This window comes from Pelophylax lessonae, assembly GCF_965119305.1.
Source record: "Pelophylax lessonae genome assembly, chromosome: 3".
Classification (NCBI taxonomy): domain Eukaryota; kingdom Metazoa; phylum Chordata; class Amphibia; order Anura; family Ranidae; genus Pelophylax; species Pelophylax lessonae.
Window position 1 is genome coordinate 284,796,564 of NC_138770.1, and position 27,657 is coordinate 284,824,220.

A 27,657-nucleotide genomic window follows, 5' to 3' on the forward strand; every position below is an offset into this window, starting at 1 on the left:
ATCATTTGAGGCTTTACTGTGTCTAATTATTTAATTCCAAAAGCAGGCAAAATAGGTTATATAAAAACATAGAACATTATAGAACTATTTATTTAAACAAATCGCCTGTTATGTGTGTCTATTTTGGGATTTTAGTTGGGTCCTGTGGTGCTTCTATAATAGGAAGATCTTCAACTGGAAATTTCTTGGGCTCTCCGGGACACTGATCTGATGTTGAAGCTTTGTCAGGAAAAGCTCTAATGAATGATTTATGTGGATTTCCTTTGCCTCCTTTGTGTGGTTTTTCTCCTTTTTCTTTTTTCTTTTCAGCCCCTGAAGCAGCAGAGGTTTCATCGCCAGTAAGATATGTAACAGTGCCTTTTGTTTTGGGAGTTTCTGATTTTGGGCCATGACCTCCTCTGGATGGGGAATGATGATGCTCATAATTGTGAAGATGTTCATGGTCATGCTCGTGTTCATGCTCATGGCTCTCACTGTGATCATGGTCATGCTTGTGGTCATACTTATGGCCATGGCCATGTCCATGTCTATGTCCATGTCCATATTTATGCCCATGCTTCTTTCCTTTTCCCCTATCACTCTTTCCATTCGTTTTACCACTGCCTGGTTTATCTTCAGCATGTCCAGCCTGATGATTTTGCTCTTCATCAATAGCAGCCTAAATATTTAAAAAGATATACATGTTAGTAATAAACTGGTATGTATGCTGCTTTTCTGGGATGACTTGTCTACACAGTCAAAATGAAGGAACTATTATTTTCTAGCCTGCACATGCGTTCCAAATTCTGTTTATAGGAAATCTATCAATGCTAACACTGAACCTGACATTCTCTAAATTCTCTGACATGATTCTAGGTCTGTCTCATTGCTGTCATTGTAGTTGATTAGGTTCAGTATTTTGGGCAAGAGTATATAGTCATATGTAAGAAAATGACACAATCTAAAGCTGGCCATACACATATGTATTTTTCTGTTCAGCCCACAGGCAGAATGGGAAAAAAATCACCAATCACCAAAACAGAGAGAGAGAGAGACTATCCAAAATGTAAAATTTGACCCTAGAATAAAAGGTAAGAAGAAATCTTCCACTGAGAACCCCTGTTCTGGGGGCAGCTGTCTAAGAGGGGAATTTTACTCACTTTGGGCAATTTCCTACTTTCATGTTCTGTGTTTAGAATAGGAAATGAAAGAAAGTTTCCCCAATGGTTTACATACAGCAAAAATAAACTGGCAGGGATTATACATACACTTTTGGTTATACATACACTTCAATGCAATTGCATATCAAAAATGAGCACTTTTATTGTTAGCGCTAATGTTAGCATTAATCTTTGAGTTTGATTTATGACCAAAGTGATAGCTTTAGTTTTTTTTTAATAGTGTGATCAAATAGCAGCTGTACACCTATATTCTTAGTTGTGTCATAGCTTTGAGCACTAATTTAGCAACAAAAATTAACCTCAGAATTGACACAAAAGTGCTAAAGAGCATTTTTTAAACACATACAGAAATGTTCTTTTTTAACAGTGGCTAATTTATTACACACATTGGAAAAAAAAAAAAATCTGTCCTTGTGTTTCTCTAGATTTCTTAATGGTGGCACATTATTCAAATACTGTGATTTTACTATTTTTACATTAAACTTAGGAAGGATTTACTTGCTGCCATATGTGTGTGTGTGTGTTATCTTAATTTTCTTTGGCTCTGCACAAAGGCAATTATTTTTTAATATTTGTGTTATAATGAACAAGACCAAGCTGCATCAATCCGTGCAAAAAATAGAGAAAGGCTGGTGCCATGTCAGTTGGCTAAAACATAATTTTATGTAGGTGAACAACAGTCAAAAAAGCCAACACGTTTCGGCCATCAGGCCTTAATTATGAGCCATTACTTTATTGTGTTACTTGTATCTTTTTTCAACCAGACTAACTATGTAACTGTAATTCCACAGGGGGTAGTATCTCGGACCTGTTCAAGCTACATCAGTGCCTTCAGAGATCAGGCATCCGCATGCTGATGGTTTTACATAGTTACTGGGACTAGTCCTGTTTTCTCTCATTGGCTGTCAGTGTGAAATCCGTCAGGGAACAGTGTAATGCTTGTTCCTGCTCATTGTACTGTTTAATGCTTGATCATTTTTTTTTGCTTTTGTTAAAGATCAAATAATGACACTTAGGGGTTGATTTGCTAAAGGCAAATCCACTGTGCACTAGAAGCAGGGCCGGTGCTTCCACTAGGCAAACTAGGCAGCCGCCTAGGGCGCATTGCCACCTAGGGGCGCAGCCATGAGTTGGCACTCTCTTTCCATCATGAATGATCCTTGTGAGCTGAGGGGAGGGGCGGCCGTGGGGGAGGAAGAAGGGGAAGTGGAAGATGCCAGGTGTCTTGGGCAGTGCAGAACTACCAGGCCCTGGCTTTCCACCACTGTTAGGGGGCCCAAAGAGGCAGGAAGTGAGTCCACCAGCGTGCTGCCTGAATGATGATCCTCTTCGGCTTGAGCTGAGCGGCTTTAACCCTGGGCAGGAAGTGACTCTCGGCACTGAGCTGATGGGCAGCCGTTCCATTTCCCTGGGTCGGTATTAAGCAGGGAGCTGAGGAGAGCTGAACCTGAGCCCGAGCTCGGCATCGGAGGGCTGAACCTTTACTGGAGCAGAAGCGACGAGGCACCGGAAGGGTCTGAGGAGGTTGGCGATGAAATAAGTGTGGAGCTCTCTGACTGCTGCTTTTCCCTCCACCAGGAGACAGTTGGAGCTGTGATGAGCACTGTGGTCCAGGAGAGGAGTGTCCTGGGAGAAGGAATCAGCAGGATCACAGTGAAGGAGGGCAGAGTGCGGCCACTCTCTTCATACCGCCCAGTGAGTGTGCCCAGAACAGAGAATTGGGGTCCCTGGGTGTTACATGGAGCATCCCTGGTATGAAAGGGAATCAGGGTCATCAGGTGTGCCATGGGGAATCGGAGTCACCAGGTGTGACATGGGGGATAGGGGTCACCAGGTGTAACAGGGGTTCGGGGTCACCAGGTGAGCCATGAGGAATTGGGGTCCCTGGGTGTGCCATGGGGGAATGGGGTCCCCAGATGTGACACAGAGAAACATTAGGGTCCCCAGGTGTGACATGGAGGAACATCAGGGTCCCCAGGTGTGACATGGAGGAACATCAGGGTCTGACATAGAGGAACATTGGGGTCACTGGGTATGACAGCATGACATGGAGGAACACAGGGTCCCTGGGTGTGACATGGAGGAACATTGGGGTCACTGGGTATGACAGCATGACATGGAGGAACACGGGGTCCCTGGGTGTGACATGGAGGAATATGGGGGGTCACTAGGTATAAGAGCATAACATGGAGGAAACATCAGATCAGGGTCACTGGGTATGACATAGGGGAGTTTTTAACCATTTCCCTTTTTTTTTTCCCTTTTTTTTTGGGGGGGGGGGGCGCAAGTAGCTGGTCTTGCCTAGGGCGTAAATTAGTCTAGCACCGGCCCTGACTAGAAGTGCACTGCAAGTGAACTTGGAAGTGCAGTTACTGTAGATCTGAGGGCAAGCTCTGAAATGAGGGTTGATTCTGATCTCTAATGGGCTTGTAAGTATAAGTGTCTGCCTTCGTCCCTGAGTAAATTGTATGTATTGGGTTGGTACCTCAGGCCAACTTAGATGGGACTTTTGAGGTAAATGAAATTTATACAAGATATAAAATAAATTGTTGTATTTAACAATTTATTTTATATCTTGTATTAATTTCATTTGCTTCAAAAATCCCATCTAACTTGGCCTGAGGTACCAACCCAATACATACAAGCTCTGAAATGAGGGGAAGCTCTGCTGATTTCTATCATCCAATCATGCGCAAGCAAACATGCTTTTTTTTTTTCTTTCCTTGAATGTCCTCTTTAGATCTACAGCAACTGAGATTCCAAGTGCACTTGCAGTACACTTGTAGTGCACAGTTGATTTGCCTTTAGTAAATAAACCCTTTATTCTTTGCTCAGCATAGCAGTGCAGTGTGTTATGCTGCAGTGCAGTGACATGTAGTGCCATCTGCACTGCATTTTTTTTTTTACTTTTGTTAAAGTTCACATAGTGACACTTAGGGGTTGATTTGCTAAAGGCACCTCCACTGGTGTACACGTCACACGTTGTTGGCTCCTCCCTTGGTGACGTGTACACCAGCGGAGGACGTGGTGGCCATCTTGTTGGTTATACAACTCTGCGGTTATGGTCTTGAAATGCCTTCTGCTGTATTTAAACATGTAAGTTGCCTACTATTGTTTAATAAACATCTGTCTAAACATACTACACTATGAGGAGTGTCTCTCTTTACATGATCTGAGGACATCATTATCTGGCACCCAGAAAAGCGATTGCAGGTGAACTGTGGAGGATCTCATGTCCATACCATTTGCCTATGGAATTTCCTGCCTATATTGATTCCTGTGATGAGGGTCAATCTGGTCTTGTAAGAGGCTTCCCTTTTTTGGTGTTGGTGTTGGTCCCTATACCGTGCAAAGGAGATATGAACACCTGGACACTCTTTCTTTGAATTTGTCTTTCCTCTTGGATATGGACATTAGTTGCAGTTTTTTACATACCTAGCGCTACACCTAATTTCCATTTCTTCAGTGATCAATGGATAGAATACTCTACCATAGTGATAGCACACTACTGTATGTAAATTTTCGGCATCTACCATAGTATACAAAAATGGTTAGAAATGGTCTAATGGTGACTAACGATGACATACCAACACTACCCTTTGGACATCTATAATGTTCCAATGAAACTGGGCTTATATGAGAATGTGAATAGTCCCTTAATCTCTCATTTATTTTTATGCATCTGAATTGTCTAGCATATGGTCCGCCACTAAGTCTGCTTCTTCTAATGTTGTTGTTGTGGAAACTAACTTTAAGGTGCTAACCCGTTGGTATTTGGTCACCACTAGAATATCAAAATATGCTTCTGACTACCCTTGAGCTTGTTTTCGCTGTTCAGAGTCTGGTACTCAAATTCATATTTGGTGGGATTGCCCAATTGCCGAAAAAAATTCTGGAAGGCAGTTTTTGATTTACCCTCCAAAATCTTTGATACACCTGTAAAGCCCAATCCTTCTACAGTCCTATTAAACCTAAAACCTGATGGGATCACACAGAATCAATTTTGTCTTCTTTTACAGCTCCTAACAGCCGCAAAAAAAACCATTGCTAAGGCATGGAAAACTCAATATTTAATTCTAGCTGAAACCATACACAGAACTAATAAAGCTCTTATTCGTGCTAAAATGGAAGGAATCAAAAGAGATTGAATCAGTCAATTTTAAAAACCCTGGCTTCCTTGGGTTAAGCATTGCTTACCTTCAGACTTTGATTACACACTATTATTGCCTTGGTAATTCTACTCTGTTTGCCTTGACTATACTTTCTATTCATATGGGATCGCATCATCACTTGTAATTCCCCCCCCCCCCCATTCCCTTCCCCCCTTTTTTCTACCCTCTTCTCTCTATCTACTCCTATATTTTGTTTTCCACCTTTCTTTTAATATTGTGTGCTACTTATAAACATATCTCTTCTGTTTTTAATATAAACCTGTTAGATTGATCTCCTAATTACTGCTCTTGCAAAATGAACCAATAGTCACTAGCTTATTTTTTTCCTTCTGATGAAATTTTCTAATGCTTTCGATGTAATACTTTATTGTTTTTTTCATTGCTCTACTTGTTACATTTTTACATTGTAATGTACCCATCCTGTTCATAAATCAATATGTTTTGCTTTATTGCTATTTGAATATTGTACTCAATTTGTCAATCTTTGTTATAAATTAAAAAATAATAAAGTAATTTGACGAGAATGTGAATAGTCACTCTTGTTATTTAAAAATGAAGGCTTCATTTTTTGTTGTTAGACACTTTAAATTGAGAATCAGGGAGCAGTGTTTTAATGCTGCCCTGTAAACTACCTAACTTCATAGAATATCACTCTGTTTTGGAGGTCCATTACATACTAAAATAACAGCAGCTAAGAGAATCTGTAAACAGCTCCTGGCCTGTAAATTGATATTTTATGCAATCCCTGAAGCTGGCAGATAGTAAGGTCAGGCAGGTGACTACAAAGCAAATGTTAGATCTCAGGTCACCGCTACCTTAAATTTAGGACTAATACAAATTAGGCAAAGCTGAAAAAAAAGCACATGTAAGTTTTTTTATGAGTAAGTACAGTTATAAGAAGTTTTTTAATACTAAATATAAAAGTTCTTTCATAAGCCCAGTCACAACTGGTTGTTTTCACATTCCAGTTGCACCTTTTGTGTATCTTTAACGCCAATAGCCCTAATACACAAGATGATAGTTCTATGGTAATTAATCAAAATAAAAGTCAAATCTCATACCTCTGGTTCAAATATATCACAGGAGATGGTTTTCACAACCTTATCATCTGGTGTACTCCAGTGTGCTACAGCTACAGCCTTACAATAACCAGTGTGCTATGGAAAGAAAAAGTATGTCTTTAAGTATGCAGATACCATACATTTTGGTATATCCCAATACAACCCATTGATCCAACAACATTTTTTTTATTAACAAAATGGGGTGTAAGCTAAATGCTGTATCTTCCAGTGTACAAATAGAAAAATGATCATCCTTTTTAACTACTGTTGTGTGTAAAGGTTTGTAGTAGAAAATGTTTTTGGCATGACAGCTAGAATTCACAAAAGCAAAAATTAACTACTCACTTCCATGTAAAGAGGAGATTTGTAACAAAAAAAAAATTAGAATACATTTAAAGCTTAATTGAACTTTCTGCTAAATACTTTCCAGATGTATCAAAACAAAAGACGTGCAAAGCTTTATGCTTGTTTTGACCATTTGACTATAAGGCCCCTTTCACACAGGCGGACCGTTCAGATCCGCCTGTTCGTTTTTTTGGCGGATCTGAACGGTCCCCCCATGCATTCCTATGGGGCATCGGATGGCATTGGAAACATGTCCGCTGACATCCGACCCAATCCGTCAAATCTGGACGGATGCAAACCCTATTTTCTATCCGTCCAGCGTATCGGATGGGATCGGATGAGAATGGACTGACGGTCCGTTCCCATCCGATTTCCCCCATAGAGATGCATGAGGAGCTGACAGCTGTGTCTCCGCACACAGCACGGAGACACAGCTGTCCTCCTACTGCTCAACCGGGGATCGGCGGCTCGATCCCCTGCTGAGAAAAACGGACTCCGTCTGATGAACGAATAGTGTGAAAGGGGCCTAAAGCAGATAAAGAATAAGTACATCCTCCAGCGATACCACACCTGGCATTCCGGGTGGTATTGGCACAAAAGAAAGGCTGCAAAAATACAGCTCTAAATATTTTGTAGACCAGATTCTTCTTACCACTGGTTTTAAAGTAATTTTTTACGAGGTTTATGCAGTTGTGAACTTTTTAAGTAAGAAAAATGCTCCATTTTGTGTTGCCATACATTGCTGCATGCACAGGGAAAGTTGTGTTGGGATGCCATTCAAAATGAATTGCACTAACCAGAACTACTATGCATTGTGTTTAAGCACTCAATAACATGTCTATTACTGCTACACAAAAGTGTGAGTCAGTCTTAAATATTTTGAAAAAAACATGGCTTGAACAGTCCTTGAGATGTGGAAACATTCGAACACGTAGTCATACAAAAAAACAATCTAGCATTTGTTGTTCCCCACAGACTTAGACAAAAACACAAAAGAAGAGAGCGCAAAACCACCCTAGTGTAACTCGGCTTTAATATGGTAAAGTTGAAACCACTACAATGGTCAAACTCACATTGTGTAAAGATAGATACAGCATAAGGATTCTACTGTGACCGCACTCCCCCTTAAGATCCCGATAGGGGAAGAGGGAGCCATGGACGTTCAACCTAGCTGCCAGGATGTGTATCCAGCATTGATGTGAACCTGATTTACCCATGCAAAGCAACAGGTTCCTTTTATCCGCATCCACCCACAGAACATATTATCTTTGTTTTACTCCCTCTCTACTCCATTCAAGTTAGTTGTCACTTAAGTTGTCATTTACACAAGGACTGCTGGGTTTGCCAGGGAAGCATACTTACAGGCCAAGGATTTAAAGTGGTATTAAACCCAAAAGCAAACATTTATTATATTGCAGTTTGCCAATTCTTAGATGTGATGGCTTTTTTAGGCTTTCTTTCTTCTATTTTCATCTGGTGATCTGGCTAGTAAGTCTGTTGTTGTTTTTTTTAAAGAACAAGCTCTCTAGCAGAATGTAATAATGTAAACCATTTAACACCTGCAGGGGAGCTTACAATGAGCAGCTTTTATTTATTTATGTAAAACCTTTATCCCAAAAGGAAAAAAAAACTGTTTCTGTAACTGCTTATAACGTATAAGCTAAAACTTGGCTTGAATTTCCAAATGTTTCTAAATCTGCTAGTACATGTAACACTCCCCTCCTCCCAGACTGACAATGCTGCTGTCCAAAGATGCCCCTGTGTTCATTCATCCAAAGTGGGGGCACTCTGATACAGGAGGTATGTTACTTGCTGGATCACCAAGTGAAAATAGAGGAAAAAAATGCCTAATACAAGAAAACTGATGCAGCCACCACATCTAACAATTGGTAGGCTGCAATATATATATGTGCAATTTTCGGGTTTTGGGTTTAATATCGCTTTGAGGAAATCCCAGCTGGATTTTTACTACAATATATTTACAGCATTGCTTAGTACTTACGGCAAATTCACAATCCAGGGGCTCACACTGGGAAAGGTCTTCAGCTGATTTATTACAGGTAGATTCCTGAATGGTGTATTCTATGTGATAGGCTTTTCCGGCAACTACCTAGAAATTTTCAACATGGACAAAATCAATAATTTATTTAAGTACTGGTCTTAAAGTAATTTCTTGCAAGGTTTGACCAGTTCTGGACTTTGGGCATACAGAAAATAAAAAAATAAAAAATATTGATTTTAATTGTAAATAATGTTACCATGCTTTTTTACCAAAACAAATTTTAGTGTCATTATACATAGGAACATGTTATAAAATAAAATTAGAATTTTTTTTTTACAATAAAACTATATTTTACAATTTCCATTGATCAAGCTAAAAAAATAAGTCATGCCTTCTTGTCTATAGGATGCTGAGAAAACATGTTTTACAAGAAAGTATTACTAAAGCCCCGTACACACGTACAGATTATCTGAAGACTTTTGTCTGCAGACTTACCAAAACCATATAATATGAGGTCAAACCTAAACACTTTCAATTTGTATGCAATCCGGCAGGCCCTTGCACTACATAGAAAAGGTAAATCTGAAGACAAAAGTCTTCAGATAATCTGCACGTGTGTACGGGGCATTAAGCAGCATAGATGTGTGCACAGAGTGTGCTGGATGTGCCTAGGCACACCCTAATCATCCTGTGCGCATTGATCCAGAAAAAGATGGATCAAATCCCAGCCAGTTCAGCAGGGACTGGCCAAGATTTAGTCCATCTATGGCCAGGCTGTTTGTACTAAAGCTGATCCATCGATTGACTTCAGTACAGCTGAAGCCTGTAGGATTTTTGTATGCGATCACTGTCGATGGCTATAGCAGCTGGCAGTAATCATTGTATTCTGATCTATACAATAGCACTGAGGAAGAGATTTTCCCATCAACACTGAACGTGTAAAATTATATAGTCTATGGCTTGCCTTAGCATTATCGCTCTGTGTGCCGGCAGGGAGATGGAGAAGATTTCCCTCTGACTGGCTCTGCCATAGGAAAAATGCTTCCACACTGCACTTCTCTCTTTTACTGTGGCGGCAGTGAGATTAAAGTGCCGGTACTGTAAAGATATATATAGATATATATCTATATATATTTACATGTATACAGTATACTGTGTGTGTATGTATGTATATATATATATATATATATATATATATATATATATATATATATATATACACAGTGCCTTGAGAAAGTATTTGGCCCCCTTGAACTTTTTGACCTTTTGCCACATTTCAGGCTTCAAACATAAAGATATAAAAATGTCATTTTTTGTGAAAAATCAACAACAAGTGGGACACAATCGTGAAGTGGAACGAAATTTATTGGATATTTCAAACTTTGTTAACAAAAAACTGAAAAATTGGGCGTGCAAAATTATTCAGCCCCTTTACTTTCAGTGCAGCAAACTCTCTCCAGAAGTTCAGTAAGGATCTCTGAATGATCCAATGTTGACCTAAATGACTAATGATGATAAATAGAACCCACCTGTGTGTAATCAAGTCTCCGTATAAATGCAGCTGCACTGTGATAGTCTCAGAGGTCCGTTTAAAGCGCAGAGAGCATCATGAAGAACAAGGAACCCACCAGGCAGGTCCAAGATACTGTTGTGGAGAAGTTTAAAGCTGGATTTGGATACAAAAAGATTTCCCAAGCTTTAAACATCCCAAGGAGCACTGTGCAAGCGATAATATTGAAATGGAAGGAGTATCAGACCACTGCAAATCTGCAAAGACCTGGCCGTCCCTCTAAACTTTCAGCTCATACAAGGAGAAGAGAGGAGATCAGAGATGCAGCCAAGAGGCCCATGATCACTCTGGATGAACTGCAGAGATCTACAGCTGAGGTGGGAGACTCTGTCCATAGGACAACAATCAGTCGTATACTGCACAAATCTGGCCTTTATGGAAGAGTGGCAAGAAGAAAGACAGACATTTCTTAAAGATATCCAAAAAAAGTGTCGTTTAAAGTTTGCCACAAGCCACCTGGGAGACACACCAAACATGTGGAAGAAGGTGCTCTGGTCAGATGAAACCAAAATCAAACTTTTTGGCAACAATGCAAAACGTTATGTTTGGCGTAAAAGCAACACAGCTCATCACCCTGAATACACCATCCCCACTGTCAAACATGGTGGTGGCAGCATCATGGTTTGGGCCTGCTTTTCTTCAGCAGAGACAGGGAAGATGATTAAAATTGATGGGAAGATGGATGGAGCCAAATACAGGACCATTCTGGAAGAAAACCTGATGGAGTCTGCAAAAGACCTGAGACTGGGACGGAGATTTGTCTTCCAACAAGACAATGATCCAAAACATAAAGCAAAGTCTACAATGGAATGGTTCACAAATAAACATATCCAGGTGTTAGAATGGCCAAGTCAAAGTCCAGACCTGAATCCAATCGAGAATCTGTGGAAAGAACTGAAAACTGCTGTTCACAAACACTCTCCATCCAACCTCACTGAGCTCGAGCTGTTTTGCATGGAGGAATGGGCAAAAATTTCAGTCTCTCGATGTGCAAAACTGATAGAGACATACCCCAAGCGACTTACAGCTGTAATCGCAGCAAAAGGTGGCGCTACAAAGTATTAACTTAAGGGGGCTGAATAATTTTGCACGCCCAATTTTTTAGTTTTTTATTTGTTAAAAAAGTTTGAAATATCCAATAAATTTCGTTCCACTTCATGATTGTGTCCCACTTGCTGTTGATTCTTCACAAAAAATTACAGTTTTATATCTTTATGTTTGAAGCCTGAAATGTGGCAAAGGTCGAAAAGTTCAAGGGGGCCGAATACTTTCGCAAGGCACCGTATATATATATAAATATATATATATATTTTTTTTTTTTTATAAACATAGGTACATTATTAGTAATTAGATAAGTCATTAATTAGACAGAGGTTGGTACTGGCTAATTTTCCCTGCCTCTAATGTATGTTCTATAACTCTCTAAAAGTATTAATATAACAAAAAATTGGAGAGCAAGCATGTCAAATGTATAGCAGCAATATATGTCAAGAATAGCGTAATGCTAACATTAATCTACATTAACCACTTAAGCCCCGAAAGATTTTACCCCCTTCCTGACCAGGGGGTTTCTTGTGATTTTTTACTGCGTGACTTTAACGGACAATTGCGCGGTCGTGCGATGCTAAACGAATTTGATGTCCTTTTTTCCCACAAACAGAGCTTTCTTTTGGTGGTATTTGATCACCTGTGCGATTTTTACTTTTTGCCCTATAAACAAAAAAAGAGCGTAAATTTTGCAAAAACAACAATATTTTTCACATTTTTTTATATGAAATTCCCCCCAAAAAAAATGTAAAAATCAAAAATTTTTAACATTTTTGGCCAATTTGTTTTCTGCTACATATGTTTTGTAAAAAAAATCACAAAAAGAATATTTTGATTGGTTTGCGCAAAAGTTATTGCGTTTACTAACTAAGGGAAAGATTTCTGTCATTTTTGGTGTTTTTTTTTAACGCATAATGGCGGCGATCTGCGTTTTTTTTTGCGGTACTGCGACATTGCGGCGGACAGATTGGACCCTTGACTGACATTTTTGACACTTTTGGGGTTACCAGTGACATTACTGCAGTAATCAGTGCTATACATATGCACTGTTACTGCAAAATGACACTGGTAGTGAAGGGGTTAACTTTATTTGAGAGGGAGGGGTGGTGTGTGTCCCTAGGGGCATGATTCTTACTGTGATTGGCTGTGGCTTGAAGTGTAGGAACAGTGATCAACGGTCCTACATAGTAGAACCGTATGATCACTGTTTCTACACAGGGGAGAATGACAGATGGCTTGTTTACATCAGCCGCCTGACTTTCTCCCTCTGCACCGACGATCGGCGAGTGACCGGCGGACATCGGGTCCTCCGGTCACACGCACGGACTTGCTGGGGAACGAGCCGGGGCCACAAAAATAGATGCTCTCCAGCAACAATAGATCACCCAACAGCCAGCAAGAACAGACCCCTCTCTCAACAGTAGATCCCTTCCAGCAACAACTAAACCCCACCAGTAACATAAGCCCCCCCCCAGCAGCAACAATGACCTCCATCATGCAAAAATAGATCCCCATCCTGGAACAATAGAGCCCCCCAGCAGCCAGAATTAACAGACCCTCCAGCACCCCTTGCCATTACATACATTCACTGCTGGAGGTGCCGAAACTGCGTTCCCCCCGCGTTCCCGCTGAAAAAAAGCCTTGGTGCTAGTAAACACCAATGTCTTTGGTTTGATATTAAAACAAGAACTGAAAAATCGCGTAGAAAAGCAAACGTTTTAGATTTCAAAAGGACAAATTTTGCTGAAACTGTGGAATTCCCAAAAAATGAATTGAAAGGTTGGAGCTGGCAATTACAGGCCATTGAGTTTAACATCAAGTGTAGTCAAGTTAATGGAATCACTCCTGAAAAGAAGGATCGTTGATCACTTAAAAATACACAGCTTGCTGGACCCAAAGCAACATGGCTTTACTGAGGACAGATCATGCCAGACTAATCTGATACAGTTCCTCATAATAATCTAATAAAAAAGTTGTACAAGCTAGGACTTAACCCTTGGGTGGTTCAGTGGATATGCAGTTGGATAAAGGATAGATACCAGAGTGTGGTTGTGGTATGACAAGGCTCTGTACTGGGTCCTGTTCTATTTAATGCATATGTAAGTGATAAAAACTAAAAGGATTGTTGGGTAAGGTATGTTTTTGTTTTTTTGTTTTGTTTTTTGCTGATGTAACAAAGGTGTGCAATAGGGTTGATATTCCTGGAGATGTTTGTAACATGGAATATTATTTGGCATTGCTGGAAGATTGATCAAAGCAATGGAGACTGCAGTTCAATGTTTGTAAATGTAAAATAATGCACCTAGGGAAAAATAATTCCTTGACAGAGTGCACCATTGAAAAAAATATTTGGGGGTACTTATTTCAGATGATTGCAAAATGAGCAGTGTGGTCAGCCAGTGTAAAAAGCAAAAAGAATTCTAGGATGCATCACTAGAGGGGTCAACAGCAAGAGGAAAGCAGTTCTGATTTCTCTATATAGAGCTTTAGTGAGGCCTCATTTGGAATACTGTGGCCAGTTCTTGAGACCCCATATACAAAAATATATTGATTTGATAGAACAAGTCCAGAGACAGGTAACAAAAATGGTGAAAGGCCTGGGGGATAAAGCATATCAAGAGAGACTTCAGGAACTTAATATGTATGAATAATATATAATATATTATCTATAATATAAAATGAATTCATAAAGGGGGTGAATAACGTTCCAGAGGGCATTATTTTCAATATGAAATCAAGATCAAGAACACAGGAATGTGACCTCAAACTAACTGAAGCTAATAGTTATAGGGGGGGTACTGCGCTTCAAGGATACAAATACATATAGTAAGCTGATATATTTCTTAAATATAGCTTATATAATTATATTATTGTATATACCAAGGGGGAGAGTTGTTGATGTGTTAAATCCAAAATATAATTAAATATTATTAGTATTAGATAATTCACAAAAAGCCTTATCACTTAAAATAGTAAAAATATATGTGCAAACGTGCATTCCTTATGTGCAAATATGCAATAATTACAGTGCTACCAAAAAGATATCCCGTGGTGAATATGAGGAAATATATAGTATATATGCAGTGCCAGTGAGTAAATGAAAAACAACTAAAAGTAAAAATGAATGGTGTTTTAAATACCCATATATATATATAAAGTGCAAATGCTTAAATAGGTGCTAGAAAATATTATCTCCCATGTGGATTTATATATTATAATATTAATCACTGAAAAAATATATGCTAAATTGTCCAATCAATAAGTGATGATTCAAAACAACTTGTGCTCAGAGTGTCCAGTTGATTGTGATAATTCCCAAAATGTGCTTCTTGAATTCGATCTTCCTTAGTTTACTCCTTTCACCTCAAAACAGTGACCTGAGTGCTCTTCAGTGTTGGCACTTCTATGTGCTCTAACTGCTCACCTCAAGGTAGTAACAAATACGCCTGTGTTTAATAAGCCTGGATCCTGTGTCTCCTCCACTCCTTACTTTCTTCTGGGTAGCAAGATAATTTGTGGAATTCCCTTGTATAGGGTTCCTTTCCTTTCCTTTCCTTACTCGATCTGGGGGGTTGCTCTTTATGTCGACCTTATGCGGCTCATTGAAATAAAGGGGCCATCATTGTGTAGTAGCTTAAGATTTTTATTTTAAAAAAAAATAACAACTCACATTTAAGACTGAGAAAATCTGCTTGGCTGTCTGCCGCGGGACCCGAACACTCCGTCCCGTAATGTCACTTCCGGTTTGCCTTTGGTGTACGCCCTAGGCATTACGTCACCCTGAGGAAGTCACGTGGTACCGTGACGTAACGTGTTTTGAGGTGAAAGGAGTAAACTAAGGAAGATCGAATTCAAGAAGCATATTTGGGAATTATCACAATCAATTGGACAATCTGTTTTGAATCATCACTTATTGATTGGACAATTTAGCATATATTTTTTCAGTGATTAATATTATAATATATAAATCCACATGGGAGATAATATTTTCCAGCACCTATTTAAGCATTTGCACTTTATATATGGGTATTTATAACACCATTCATTTTTACTTTTAGTTGTTTTTCATTTACTCACTGGCACTGCATATATACTATACAGTGGGTACAGAAAGTATTCAGACCCCCTTAAATTTTTCACTCTTTGTTATATTGCAGCCATTTGCTAAAATCATTTAAGTTCATTCTTCTTCCTCATGAATGTACACATAGCACCCCATACTGACAGAAAAACACAGAATTGTTGACATTGTTGCAGATTTATTAAAAAAGAAAAACTGAAATATCACATGGTCCTAAGTATTCAGACCCTTTGCTCAGTATTTAGTAGAAGCCCCCTTTTGATCTAATACAGCCAGGAGTCTTTTTGGGAAAGATGCAACAAGTCTTTCACACCTGGATTTGGGGATCCTCTGCCATTCCTCCTTGCAGATCCTCTCCAGTTCTGTCAGGTTGGATGGTAAACGTTGGTGGACAGCCATTTTTAGGTCTCTCCTGAGATGCTCAATTGGGTTTAAGTCAGGGCTCTGGCTGGGCCATTCAAGAACAGTCACGGAGTTGTTGTGAAGCCACTCCTTCATTATTTTAGCTGTGTGCTTAGGGTCATTGTCTTGTTGGAAGGTAAACCTTCGGCCCAGTCTAAAGGTCCAGAGCACTCTGGAGAAGGTTTTTGTCCAGGATATCCCTGTACTTGGCCGCATTCATCTTTCCCTCGATTGCAACCAGTCGTCCTGTCCCTGCAGCTGAAAAACACCCCCACAGCATGATGCTGCCACCACCATCCTTCACTGTTGGGACTGTATTGGACAGGTGATGAGCAGTGCCTGGTTTTCTCCACACATACCGCTTAGAATTAAGGCCAAAAAGTTCTATTTTGGTCTCATCAGACCAGAGAATCTTATTTCTCACCATCTTGGAGTCCTTCAGGTGTTTTTTTAACAAACTCCATGCGGGCTTTCATGTGTCTTACACTGAGGAGAGGCTTCCGTCGGGCCACTCTGCCATAAAGCCCCGACTGGTGGAGGGCTGCAGTGATGGTTGATTTTCTACAACTTTCTCCCATCTCCTGACTGCATCTCTGGAGCTCAGCCACAGTGATCTTTGGGTTCTTCTTTACCTCTCTCACCAAGGCTCTTCTCCCCCGATAGCTCAGTTTGGCCGGACGGCCAGCTCTAGGAAGGGTTCTGGTCGTCCCAAACGTCTTCCATTTGAGGATTATGGAGGCCACTGTGCTCTTAGGAACCTTAAGTGCAGCAGAAATCTTTTTGTAACCTTGGCCAGATCTGTGCCTTGCCACAATTCTGTCTCTGAGCTCTTCAGGCAGTTCCTTTGACCTCATGATTCTCATTTGCTCTGACATGCATTGTGATCTGGAAGGTCTTATATAGACAGGTGTGTGGCTTTCCTAATCAAGTCCAATCAGTATAATCAAACACAGCTGGACTCAAATGAAGGTGTAGAACCATCTCAAGGATGATCAGAAGAAATGGAAAGCACCTGAGTTAAATATATGAGTGTCACAGCAAAGGGTCTGAATACTTAGGACCATGTGATATTTCAGTTTTTCTTTTTTAATAAATCTGCAACAATGTCAACAATTCTGTGTTTTTCTGTCAGTATGGGGTGCTATGTGTACATTCATGAGGAAGAAGAATGAACTTAAATGATTTTAGCAATTGGCTGCAATATAACAAAGAGTGAAAAATTTAAGGGGGTCTGAATACTTTCCGTACCCACTGTATATTCCCTCATATTCACCACGGGATATCTTTTTTGTAGCACTGTAATTTTTGCATATTTGCACATAAGGAATGCACGTTTGCACATATATTTTTACTATTTAAGTGAAAAGGCTTTTCTTGAATTATCTAATACTCATAAGAATATTTAATTATATTTTGGATTTAACACATCAACAACCCTTCCCCTTGGTATATACAATTATATAAGCTATATTTAAGAAATATATCAGCTTATTATATGTATTTGTATCCTTGAAGCCCAGTACCCCCCCCCCCCCATAACTATTTTCTGACTAACAGTATAAGGTAACAGATTACTGTACTTGCTGCATCAGGGAAGAATTTTTATTTATCTAGTAAATACAAACCCATGATAGCACAAGATTCATATTTATAAATAACGGAAGCTAAGTTAAAAAAATAATCTTACAAAGTACTATTTTTCTGAAAAGGTAGTGAGTCAGTCAACAGTAAATGGCTTCAAACATGCTTTGGACAAATATAGACTAGACAGATACATAGACCTAGATTAAATGGACCACATTTTTTTTTTTGCATCAATAAATACTTTTAGGCAAACAATGCAAAAATACCTTATCATATGTGCTCACACGGTATTTTCCCTTCAGATTAAAATTTGGTAAAATTTAGTGAAAAGAGCACAGTTGCTCTTTGAACATGGCTTGCTGGTTATTTCAATCTCCAAAACAATTAAAGATAGTCAGGACCTATGACCCCAACCTGCTTTTGATGATTACACATCAGAAATCATGTCACAGGCAGTGGTGAAAATTCTTTTTAAATTCTAAAATACAAATGATAATTTAGCAACAATTTATTGTTGGATTATTGTCTTTTAGTAGTCATCCTTACCTGATCTGCAGCCTTTGTGATATTTCCAAGAAGAAAGTATTTGTTGATGTTGCTCTCACTGTTGAATTTAAGCAGACTCTTCTTTGCAACTTCAACATAGTTGGTGTCATTAAGTGGTTTAGAGAAGAGACAGCCAGGACAGCCAAAAACCTCACCTCGAGCAGCTGATTGACAGAGGAAAAAATACAAACCATCATTTCGATCATCCCTTTTAACTGGAGCAAACCATAATGATTATAACAAGAATGACAATGATCAAATACAGTGATTTACTGTGAAGTCCACATGGGTGTTAAAAAGAAACATGTGTAGGGCTCGGTGTAGTCCAGCCGAAATACTGTAGCTTTATTATCCCAGGTACTATCTCTCACGTGATCTTCTACGGGGAAACAAACCTATTATATCATTACTTTTGTTAACTATTGGCCTCTTAAGGGTCATTGTCATTATCATTTTCTTATACATTTGCCCTTGTAAAATGTGTTAAGCTTCTGGATAATGTAATGTGAAAAAGAAAATAAATAAACACCTTTAAAAAAAAAAAAAAAGGAACATGTGTTAAAACTCTTGGGAACCACATATAGGGGTTGATTTACTAAAACAAAAGAGTGCAAAATCGGGTGCAGCTCTGCATAGAACACAATCAACTTTGCCCTGGAATGCAATCAATAATATTTTTTACAAGTTTAAGAGGTGCTTGTAAAGCTTTCAGAATGTCTTGTTAGTTTTCTTTTAAGGAAACAAATTCAAGTATATGTTAGGGCAAAATAAATAAATAAATAAATGCAGTTATATCTTTGTAATACATGCACATTTTCCCATGCCTTGTGCTTTTGTACCATAAATGACCTGATGATCCTAACAGAAATGCATTCAACTGCCAAAAGATTTCCCCTTGTGGGCTGACAACACGGTACCTTTGTTGGACTAAAATTGGAATGAATGTTGTCAGCCCTGCTCAGCTTTATTTTTGGTAAACTACAGTACCTCCCCTACCTAATTCCAGCACACTGAGGGTAGGTGTTTTGTAGTATACTGAGAGGATTGATTAGTCTCTGACAAAGGCATAGAGCAGAGGTCTAGGTTTTTGCTAGGATCAACAGATATTTATTTTAAATGTCAAACAGAGATAAAAAAAAAATGCTTTTAATGGTATAATTAACAGACTAGAACAGGGGTCTTCAAACTATGGCCCTTCACTTGTTCAGGGACTACAATTCCCATCATGCCTGGTCATGTCTTTGAATGTCAGAGTTTTACAAAGCCTCATGAGATGTGTAGTTCTGCAACAGCTGGAGGGCCGTAGTTTGAGGATCCCTGGACTAGAAGGTAAAAATAAGGGCTCATTCACACATGTGCTATGCTTTTTAAATGTCTCACCTTAAAGCAGCCAAATAATTTAAATAAGCTACCAAAGCAACTAAAAATTTACTGATGCGGCACAGGTAGTGCCTTGTAGTGCACTACAACAAAGATGAAAGTGCATTGGTTAAGTGCATTGTCGTGGCATTGATAATGAATGACACCATGCCACATTTTTGGTTGTGTGCTGTGATAACATACATAACCGCATTGCATATTTGAGAAGCTGGCCTTTTGTTAGGATTTACATACACTTTCATGCTTAGGACTTTAATTAAGGACTTCAGCAAGCTTTCCAATTTTTAATGTTAAAAATTGTCTGCAAGATAAAAAACAACGCAATGCAAACACCTTCTGAATTTTATGTGTGTACTAGACTGTTCAATTTGTTCTTACAGATCATGTACTGGATTTGCAAAGCCTTTGAAAAGCTTCAATAATGTAAAGCGAATGCCTGTTTTTTTCGCTCTTGAAACAAGGCCTTTTGGTAAGATATCATGGAGTAATGAAAAGTAGTACAGTTAATGAAATCTGCAGCAAGTTTTTAATAAATTAACACTTGTACATTTAGCATTATTATAAGTTATCTGTGAAAAAATAGGCAAGGTTCTAGTAATATGCCTCTAAATGCACAACAGTTTTGAACAAGAGAATCTAGATTTTCTACTTTTGGGTCTCAAGTAAAATTTAAGATATAAAAAGTCTGCTAATAATTTGTTCTAAATACATCACATTTAGCTATGACCACAACCAATATTTTCAAGACTGCACTCCTAATATCCTGTAAATAAATCCTACAAAATGTATATATGCCAATTACATATCTGTTAAATAAACTTAGCTGTGTCCAGGGGTGGACTGGGCCCGGGGGGGGGGGGGGCAGGGAAGCAATTACCCCCACAGGCTGCTCTGATTTTCCACAAAATGGCTGCACCGCTTCTGAGCACCGACAGCGTGCTGCTAACATTTTGTTCTACATGGTCCATTACAGTTTAAACAGCTTGTCACCAGCCACTGCTACAGTACGATACTTGCAGAGCTGCCTGCAGTGGTGCCGGTGTTCAAAGTGTGTTCCTGCACTCTTATAGGTCCAACCCATTCCCTGTCAGGCAGAGCAGTGGAGTGATCTCCCAGACAGGAGCTTCTTAGTTCTGTCCCGGTGTGACAACATTGAGAGGCCGGGAGACGGTACATGTGCTCACAGGTGGCGGTAGCTACATTTGCCGATGCCTGGTTTATAGATCCGGTGTTCTGCCGAAATCATCATCTTGCCAAGAACTCCAATCCTGTCACTTCCAATGACTGTACATCATGAATAATTAGAGATTTTGACAACTTGGTGTTTTCACAGAACAGGCAGAAGCCTATACACTCCAGTACACACTAAAATGAGTGGACATTATAAGTCTGCCTGCTAGTAACTAAAAACATGGCCACCTCCAAGGTGGCGACAGCTAGCGGGCGAACGAACAATGTCCACTCATCATAGCATGTACCGGAGTGAAAAGGCTACCAGTGTTCTGTGAAAACATCAAGTGGTCAAAATATCCAAATATTCCTGGTGTACACTCACCGGAAGTAACGTCGTTGGAGTTTTCGACAAGTTGGAGTTTTAAGCAGAACACTGGCCTTGCCACCCACAGCCCCTGAAGTGTCTAGCCACTGGCGAGTGATCTACAGCCTTGTTTGTTGTGCTGGGACATGTCTCCTGACCAGGGCAGACTGACCATAGTATTAATGGAAGTTTACACTGGGAAATCCCACCCTGCCAAATTATTGGTTGCTAGTATCGATTAGTGTTGTAGCAGCCAATTATGTGATTGCACGGCCCCCAAAACAGAAGTTGAAGGATGAACCTTCCTCCTCCTGTCTAGACTTGCATCGCCTTCCTTACACCCTACAGTGAGATATGCCGCTCAGACTCTGGAGGGGGACCGCCAAGAGGACACCATGTAAGGGGAGAGTTGGGAGGTGCGCAATGTATGACAGCGAGGGAGTGAGTGTATGGGGTGGAAGGCTGCAGCTGCGATCCCCTCATGCTGTTTGGGAGGACTGATGGCAGCCCACTATGCTGGGACTTGTAGTGCCGTCTGTGGGTAACTGAAATAAGGCAGTCTCCTATACTGGGACTTGTAGTGCCCTAGACTGTGGGGGACTGTGGAGGAATCCTCAGTCCCCTACCTGCCACAGCCGCCAGTCCCCTAAACTGATATCTCTTGTTAGCCTAGGTTCATACTTCTGCATTTTGTGTGGTTGTGTTTGCACGGGCACAGCAGCCCATTCATTTGACCCCAACAATGTTGTTTCCAAAAGTAGGTAGGCCTCATGCACACAGGACGTTTTGAAAACACTTTTCCTCTTTGCAGCAGCATCTTGGCAGAAAAAATGGCTGCCACTTGTAAAAGTGGCTAATGCTTTACAAACTGATATTTATTGTTAGCCTAGGTTCATACTTCTGCATTTTGTGTGGGTGCGTTTGCACGGGCACAGCAGCCCATTCATTTGACACCAACAATGTTGTTTCCAAAAGTAGGTAGGCCTCAGGCACACAGGACATTTTGAAAACACTTTTCCTCTTTGCAGCAGCATTTTGGCAGAAAAAAATGGCTGCCACTTGTAAAAGTGTCTAGCGCTTTTACAAGCGTTTAGATGCATTTACAGGTGCCATAATTTATTCTAGCCATTGAATTGAATTAACGCCCAAGTACTAACCATGTCTAGCATTTACATGAGTTTAGAGGTTTTACAAGTGTCAAGTGTTTTTTCCGCCAAAATGGTGCTGCTCTTGAACGCACTGGCAGTGGGTTTTTTCCTGCCTCTAAACTCTCCTGCCACTAAATGCCTATGTGTGTATAAAAGCAGCAAAAAAAAGTCCTGTGTGCATGAGGCCTTAAAATATTTAATTTGTTTTTATAATAAATTGTTTGTGTTTTCATTTAGTTATTTCCACAAAAAGGCCCATCAAAATCCTCAGCACTAGGCCCATGATGTTCTTAATCTGGCACTGGACATGCCTAAAGGCCTCCTGGTGAAGAGGAGTAAAAAGTCCCCGCTGGTGTCCTACCGAGTGCGGGATGAAAACAGAGCGCAGGCCGCCCCCCGGCATGGATTGTGTATGCCATGTCCGCGCAAAGACCAGCTCAGTGCCTGGAGTCTCTCTTCCCCCAGCCAGTCCTGACCGAGCCACTCCGGCTCCCCCCTGCACTCTCTGCTGGCCAGTTCAGGAACCTAGAGTTGGTGCAGCAGGCGCTGTCCATCCCAACCTGCTTGGTAAGAAGAGAGTACCTGGGGTGGAAGTTTATCCTGGGTTGGGGGTCGGGAGGAGGCAGGGAAGAGGGAGAGAGGGGGAACGAGGCCCTGCACCATGGGCCTCTGGGTTGTACTTGCCCCCTGGGCCTAAAGTTGCCTGGCTTTGTGACAAAGGCAGTCTGCAGTATGCATTTCCCATGATGAAGATGATGATGATGTTAATGACAGTCATCCATTGTGACTGGAGTGGGGAAAAGTTTTATATCTATGGATGCCGCAGTCACTGCCATTCTGAATGTGGTCAGTTTGTGTTTGTTTAGATGGCTATCCTCTAAAGTTTATAGCCTATTTAGTAACTAAGCCTGTTAGTGGGGTGAATGACGAAATATCTTATTTGTACAGTACAGGACTCAGGCTGAATATTTATAGACTCTGGACTATAGGCTGGTGCCTTTGGACACTGGTAAGCTATTGAAGGCTTTTAGGCGCCTGTACATTATTAATTTTGGTTGGGTGAATAAAGGTCTTGTATTGCTATTTCAAAAGCAAAAACAAGTATAAAGGTTTACTGCATACTTGGCTTATTATTCACATAAAAATGCTTTAAGGCCTTATTTACACAGGCACTGAGCCACATAGTCTGTGAATGCACAAACAGCGTGCATTCTGAACCACTCATCCCCACCACATGGCTGTCAAATTGGCATACGCAGAAGTATCTGTACAGCCACTGCATCCCCGTAGACTTGAATGGGCTGCCCGCACTCAGCATCTGGCTGCTCAAGCTGCATAAATGCACAGCCCATGCATGGACAACAGGTCTCAGTGTCCATGTGAATGAGGCCTAACTCTTTATTGATGAAAAGATTGGAAACAGACAGAGAAAAACTGATATCTCTTGTTAGCCTAGGTTCATACATTTGCATTTTGTGTGGGTGCGTTTGCAGCAGCCCATTCATTTGACTCCAACAATTTTTTTCCAAAATGAACAGGGCAGCCGCACAAAACCATAAGGTGCTGTAACACCATGTGGTTTCCTATATTCAAAAACACACTGTGTTTTATGATGTGTGGGAATGCCATTAAGAATTAATGGAACCCCCACATGTCTGCTAAAGAGCAGGGCATTTGTCTGTGGGTAAGGAACCGGTGCAATTATGCCAGTTCCTGATCTGCATATGTGTGAACCTAGTCTTAGAGTTACATATATGATGGTCACCTTGATACCTTCTGCAGCTCAAGAGTTTTTTTTAGCCTTTTGTTAAATTATATGTTTGTTATCCCAGTAGGACATTTTACTATACCTGGTGTCAAAGTGCAGTCATAATAGTGGAGGTGAGCAATCCTCTTTGGTTTGTTAAATTGAAATATTACCTTGCACTGTCCAAAAACCTTAAAAAAAAACATTGTTCATTAATATATATATATATCTCTATTAAAATAAAATAAACTTATTTTACAAAGCTGGGAAAAATATGTGACCTGCTAAGTGAATGTTTACTATCACCTTGGCTTGAAACACATAAATAAACACATCCCTTATACCCTTTACTAGTGTACAGGCAGAAAGACAAGTTTGTGAGAGCAGATCACTAATCCACAAGAAATCCCAGGCTGGGCTAATCAAATTATTGTAAACTCTAATAGTACAATTGCAGCCGATGTATCTATATTAGACTTTGTTTTAATGCATGTATTTTAAACTCATATCACCAATATTTATATAGAAGGATTCTGTGTTTTATTAATGAACTCTTCTCTCTTTAAGTTTTCTTTTCAGCTTATGAAGCCCAGGTAGGTGGAGATATCCACTATGAAACAACTATACATTTTTTAGGTCAACAAAACCATTTATTTGGTGTAATGGTAGAGTGGCAGATATAGCACCGTGGCAAAAATTTGGTAGATATCTACATTATCAAGGATAATTATTCTTTACGTTAGTTATACTGCTCAGGAGCAGCTGTTGACTAGTATGTCAAAGGGACTGTTTCTTATTAGATATTGTTATACTGACTTAAGGTGTTATGACCAAGAAGCTCATTTTGATTATGGTTAGAAAACAGATACAGTTCTACAATAACCATGTTATCCTAATTGATCAAGCTGTAATATTAAAAGGTTTTCCATCCACCACTTTGCACAATCATTTACGCCAAACCTCCAATTCTCCCCTCTGAATCTGTTCAGAATAATTTGCTTGGAGGGCCTGGCCTCTAGGGGTATGATCTCTCGCATATACCAGATTTTAATCACAGACCTATCGACTCATGGGCCTCGGCACGCCTATATGCGGAAGTGGGAGCGTGACCTGGGTGAAGAGCTACCTTTGAAAACCTGGTAAATTATTTGGTCGCAAGCATCAAAGAGCTCGATTTGCACCTTGTAAAAAGAGAATCTGTACAAGATTCTCTTTCATTGGTACCTGACCCCAGACGTGCTCCATTCCATATATCCCTCTGCCAACCGCCATTGCTGGCGCTGTAGTGGAGATATAGGTACACAATATCATATTTATTGGTCTTGCCCGATGATCATCCCTTATTGGCAGATGGTCCACTCTCTTACATCTTTGGGTCCTGGGTGCCTTTTCATCCCACAACCATGTTGTTGGGACTACCGCCTGTTTCTTTTTCCAAGCTGTCTAAAAAACTCTTAGCACATGTACTGACTGCTGCGCAATGCTTAATCGCTCTTAAGTGGAAAAGACTCCTTCACTGTTTGAACTACACTTCAGGATCCAGGATGTGAGGGGGATGTACCTGACCGCTTCTCTGAACAACTCCCTTGAAGTCCATAATAAAGTGTAGAATTTATGGGATATATTGGAAATACCTACTGCCAACATTTCCCCGACTTAAGACCGTCATGATAGGCCGACTGCTATGGATATGGGTGGGATTCGAGATACGGGCGGATGTACCCAAATACTTTCTCTCTTTCCTCTATCCTTCTTCTTCCTATTTTCTTCCTTTCCTTCCCCTGTTTTAGCATGGACTACATAGGGTGCAATACCCAGATGGGTTATGTGGGATAACGCAACTGAAACTTGATTGACATGCAATAGATTTGATCAATTATTAACCCCCTGGATAGGACTGAGTGTCTCAGGTTTATCTCTCAGGATTCTTTTATACTATCTGCATTTAAATGCTATATGACTTAAGAGATGGCACCCAATGTGACTTTAGTCAGTTTAAATGGAAATGTTACTTGTTCTTTTATTTGCTTTGTTACTACTTCTCTGTGATCTTTTTTTTTGAAACTTAAAAAAAAAAAAAAAAGACAGTTTTAAAAAAAAAAGGTTTTTCTTTCAGGAAAAAATATATCCCATGTCAATTATATTTTAGTCAGGTGAGTTGTTTTTGGCCGATATATGGCAAACTTCTGATAAACTGGCACTAAAACAACTTGCAGCCACCAACCTGCTCCCTTCTTTTAAAAATCACTTTATTTTCTCCAAAGAGTAAGCAAAATTGTTGTGACTATCTGATGTACTTACAGCCTCCTGTCGGGGTTTGGCTTTACATTCTTTCCACAGTTTCCGGCTCAGGACATGACAGTCTGCTTCTAACACATCCAGTGTAAGGTAAAATACAGATCCATTCTCCTCCTGCAGGGCAAAAGTAACATTTCTTTGAAATTGAGCTACAGAAAACATATGGCTTTGTGTTTAACAGAACGATGGAAAGCAATATTCTTTCACCCTAAAACTGGAAATCTACCCTGAAAACGCTAAAAGGCCAGTAATCATGCTTACCATATATTTAATTTCCCAAAAATCTCAGACTGAGAATACCATAGAGCACAGCCTTGGGCAAAAATCTATAGTGCACCAATTCAGTACATACAAAATAACCAATCCAAATTCAAATTTAAATAATAAATCTCAACTGAAAACTGTTTCAATGTGTGTCTATAATCTTTACACATTCTTTGATGTGTGCACTGTTTTATTATTATTATTTTTTTAATCCTGTAAGTATAGCTGTAACAGGCCATTCAGTTCCACTTTAAAATACTATAAGCACCGTGAAACCTAAATAATACGACGCTGCTTAAAGAATTTTTATGATTTTGATGTTTAAGATTTTCTCGATGAATAATTATATACAGAATGTGCATTGTACAATTTGTTCCCCTCTGAGTATACAGATAATTGTAGAAGATAAAAACATTTTGCTAATGCTGAGCACATTTTTATTTATAAATGTTAATATACTATCGAAAATGAAAAAAGCTTCATATGGTTTAAACAAAACTAGTGCTAAATATTCCATCCCAATCTAGTGTTCTATTTTAACTTATTTGGCTGTAGCTAATAATTTCACATAAAAGTGAAGCCTGGATTGTAATCGCTACAAGCTCCAGAAGTGTATATTATTCATTTTCGCATAACTATAAATTACAAAGAGCAAAAACTTGTAGGCTGTTGCAATCAATTGTGATTTAAATATTTTTAACAAGAAATGAGGGCTTTGGTCTCCAATGCATGTACCAGAAAAATAATGCTCTTTGTGTAAAGAGCATAGCAAGTGGATAACAACTAAGGAGGTATTGTAAATTCTACTCATTCTATTGTAAAGCAATCTGGTCCTATTCAACTATAACAACTGAATAGATGCATATACTGTATGAAAAAATCAAGTGGTTCTCAAGAAGATAGGTGAAATACTGCTATTTTAATTTCAGTGCAAAATAGATCGGCCTAACTTATTTTGGCAGTGTACCAGCATGATTATAGATGCAGAACAGCAAAAAACCAAACCGGTCACCGATTACGACAGATCTGCATGTTCTGACATTATTGACCATTGTCATACTTACATCATATTGTTCTTGGACATTGGAAATTCGCTTGAGCCCAAATGCAAACCCCTCCTTTCGATGTGCATTTAACTGGCGTAGAGACAAATCTGCAGCAGCCTCTGCTTGTGTGTCATTGCAAGCAACGGATGTCAGTTCAGGTTCTGGAGGACCTCTGATTCGCCCTGCTCTAGTGCAGAGCACATGGACACAGAAAAGTAGTAAAACAGAGGCCTTCATCCTTCCCCAAGGCATATACAAATGACTTAT

At 39.7% G+C, this 27,657-nt stretch overlaps 1 protein-coding gene across 1 annotated transcript; it reads right to left on the reverse strand.

Moving 5' to 3' along the window:
* On the reverse strand, positions 1-27,657 carry LOC309551379 (fetuin-B-like). Its single transcript, XM_082251953.1, has 7 exons — positions 27,409-27,657; positions 26,084-26,194; positions 23,886-23,973; positions 17,971-18,134; positions 8,741-8,848; positions 6,394-6,489; positions 1-658 (listed from the first exon to the last, which is right to left on the reverse strand). Exons 1-7 carry the CDS (start codon positions 27,640-27,642, stop codon positions 119-121), a joined length of 1,341 nt encoding a protein of 446 aa, XP_082108079.1. The 5' UTR covers positions 27,643-27,657; the 3' UTR covers positions 1-118.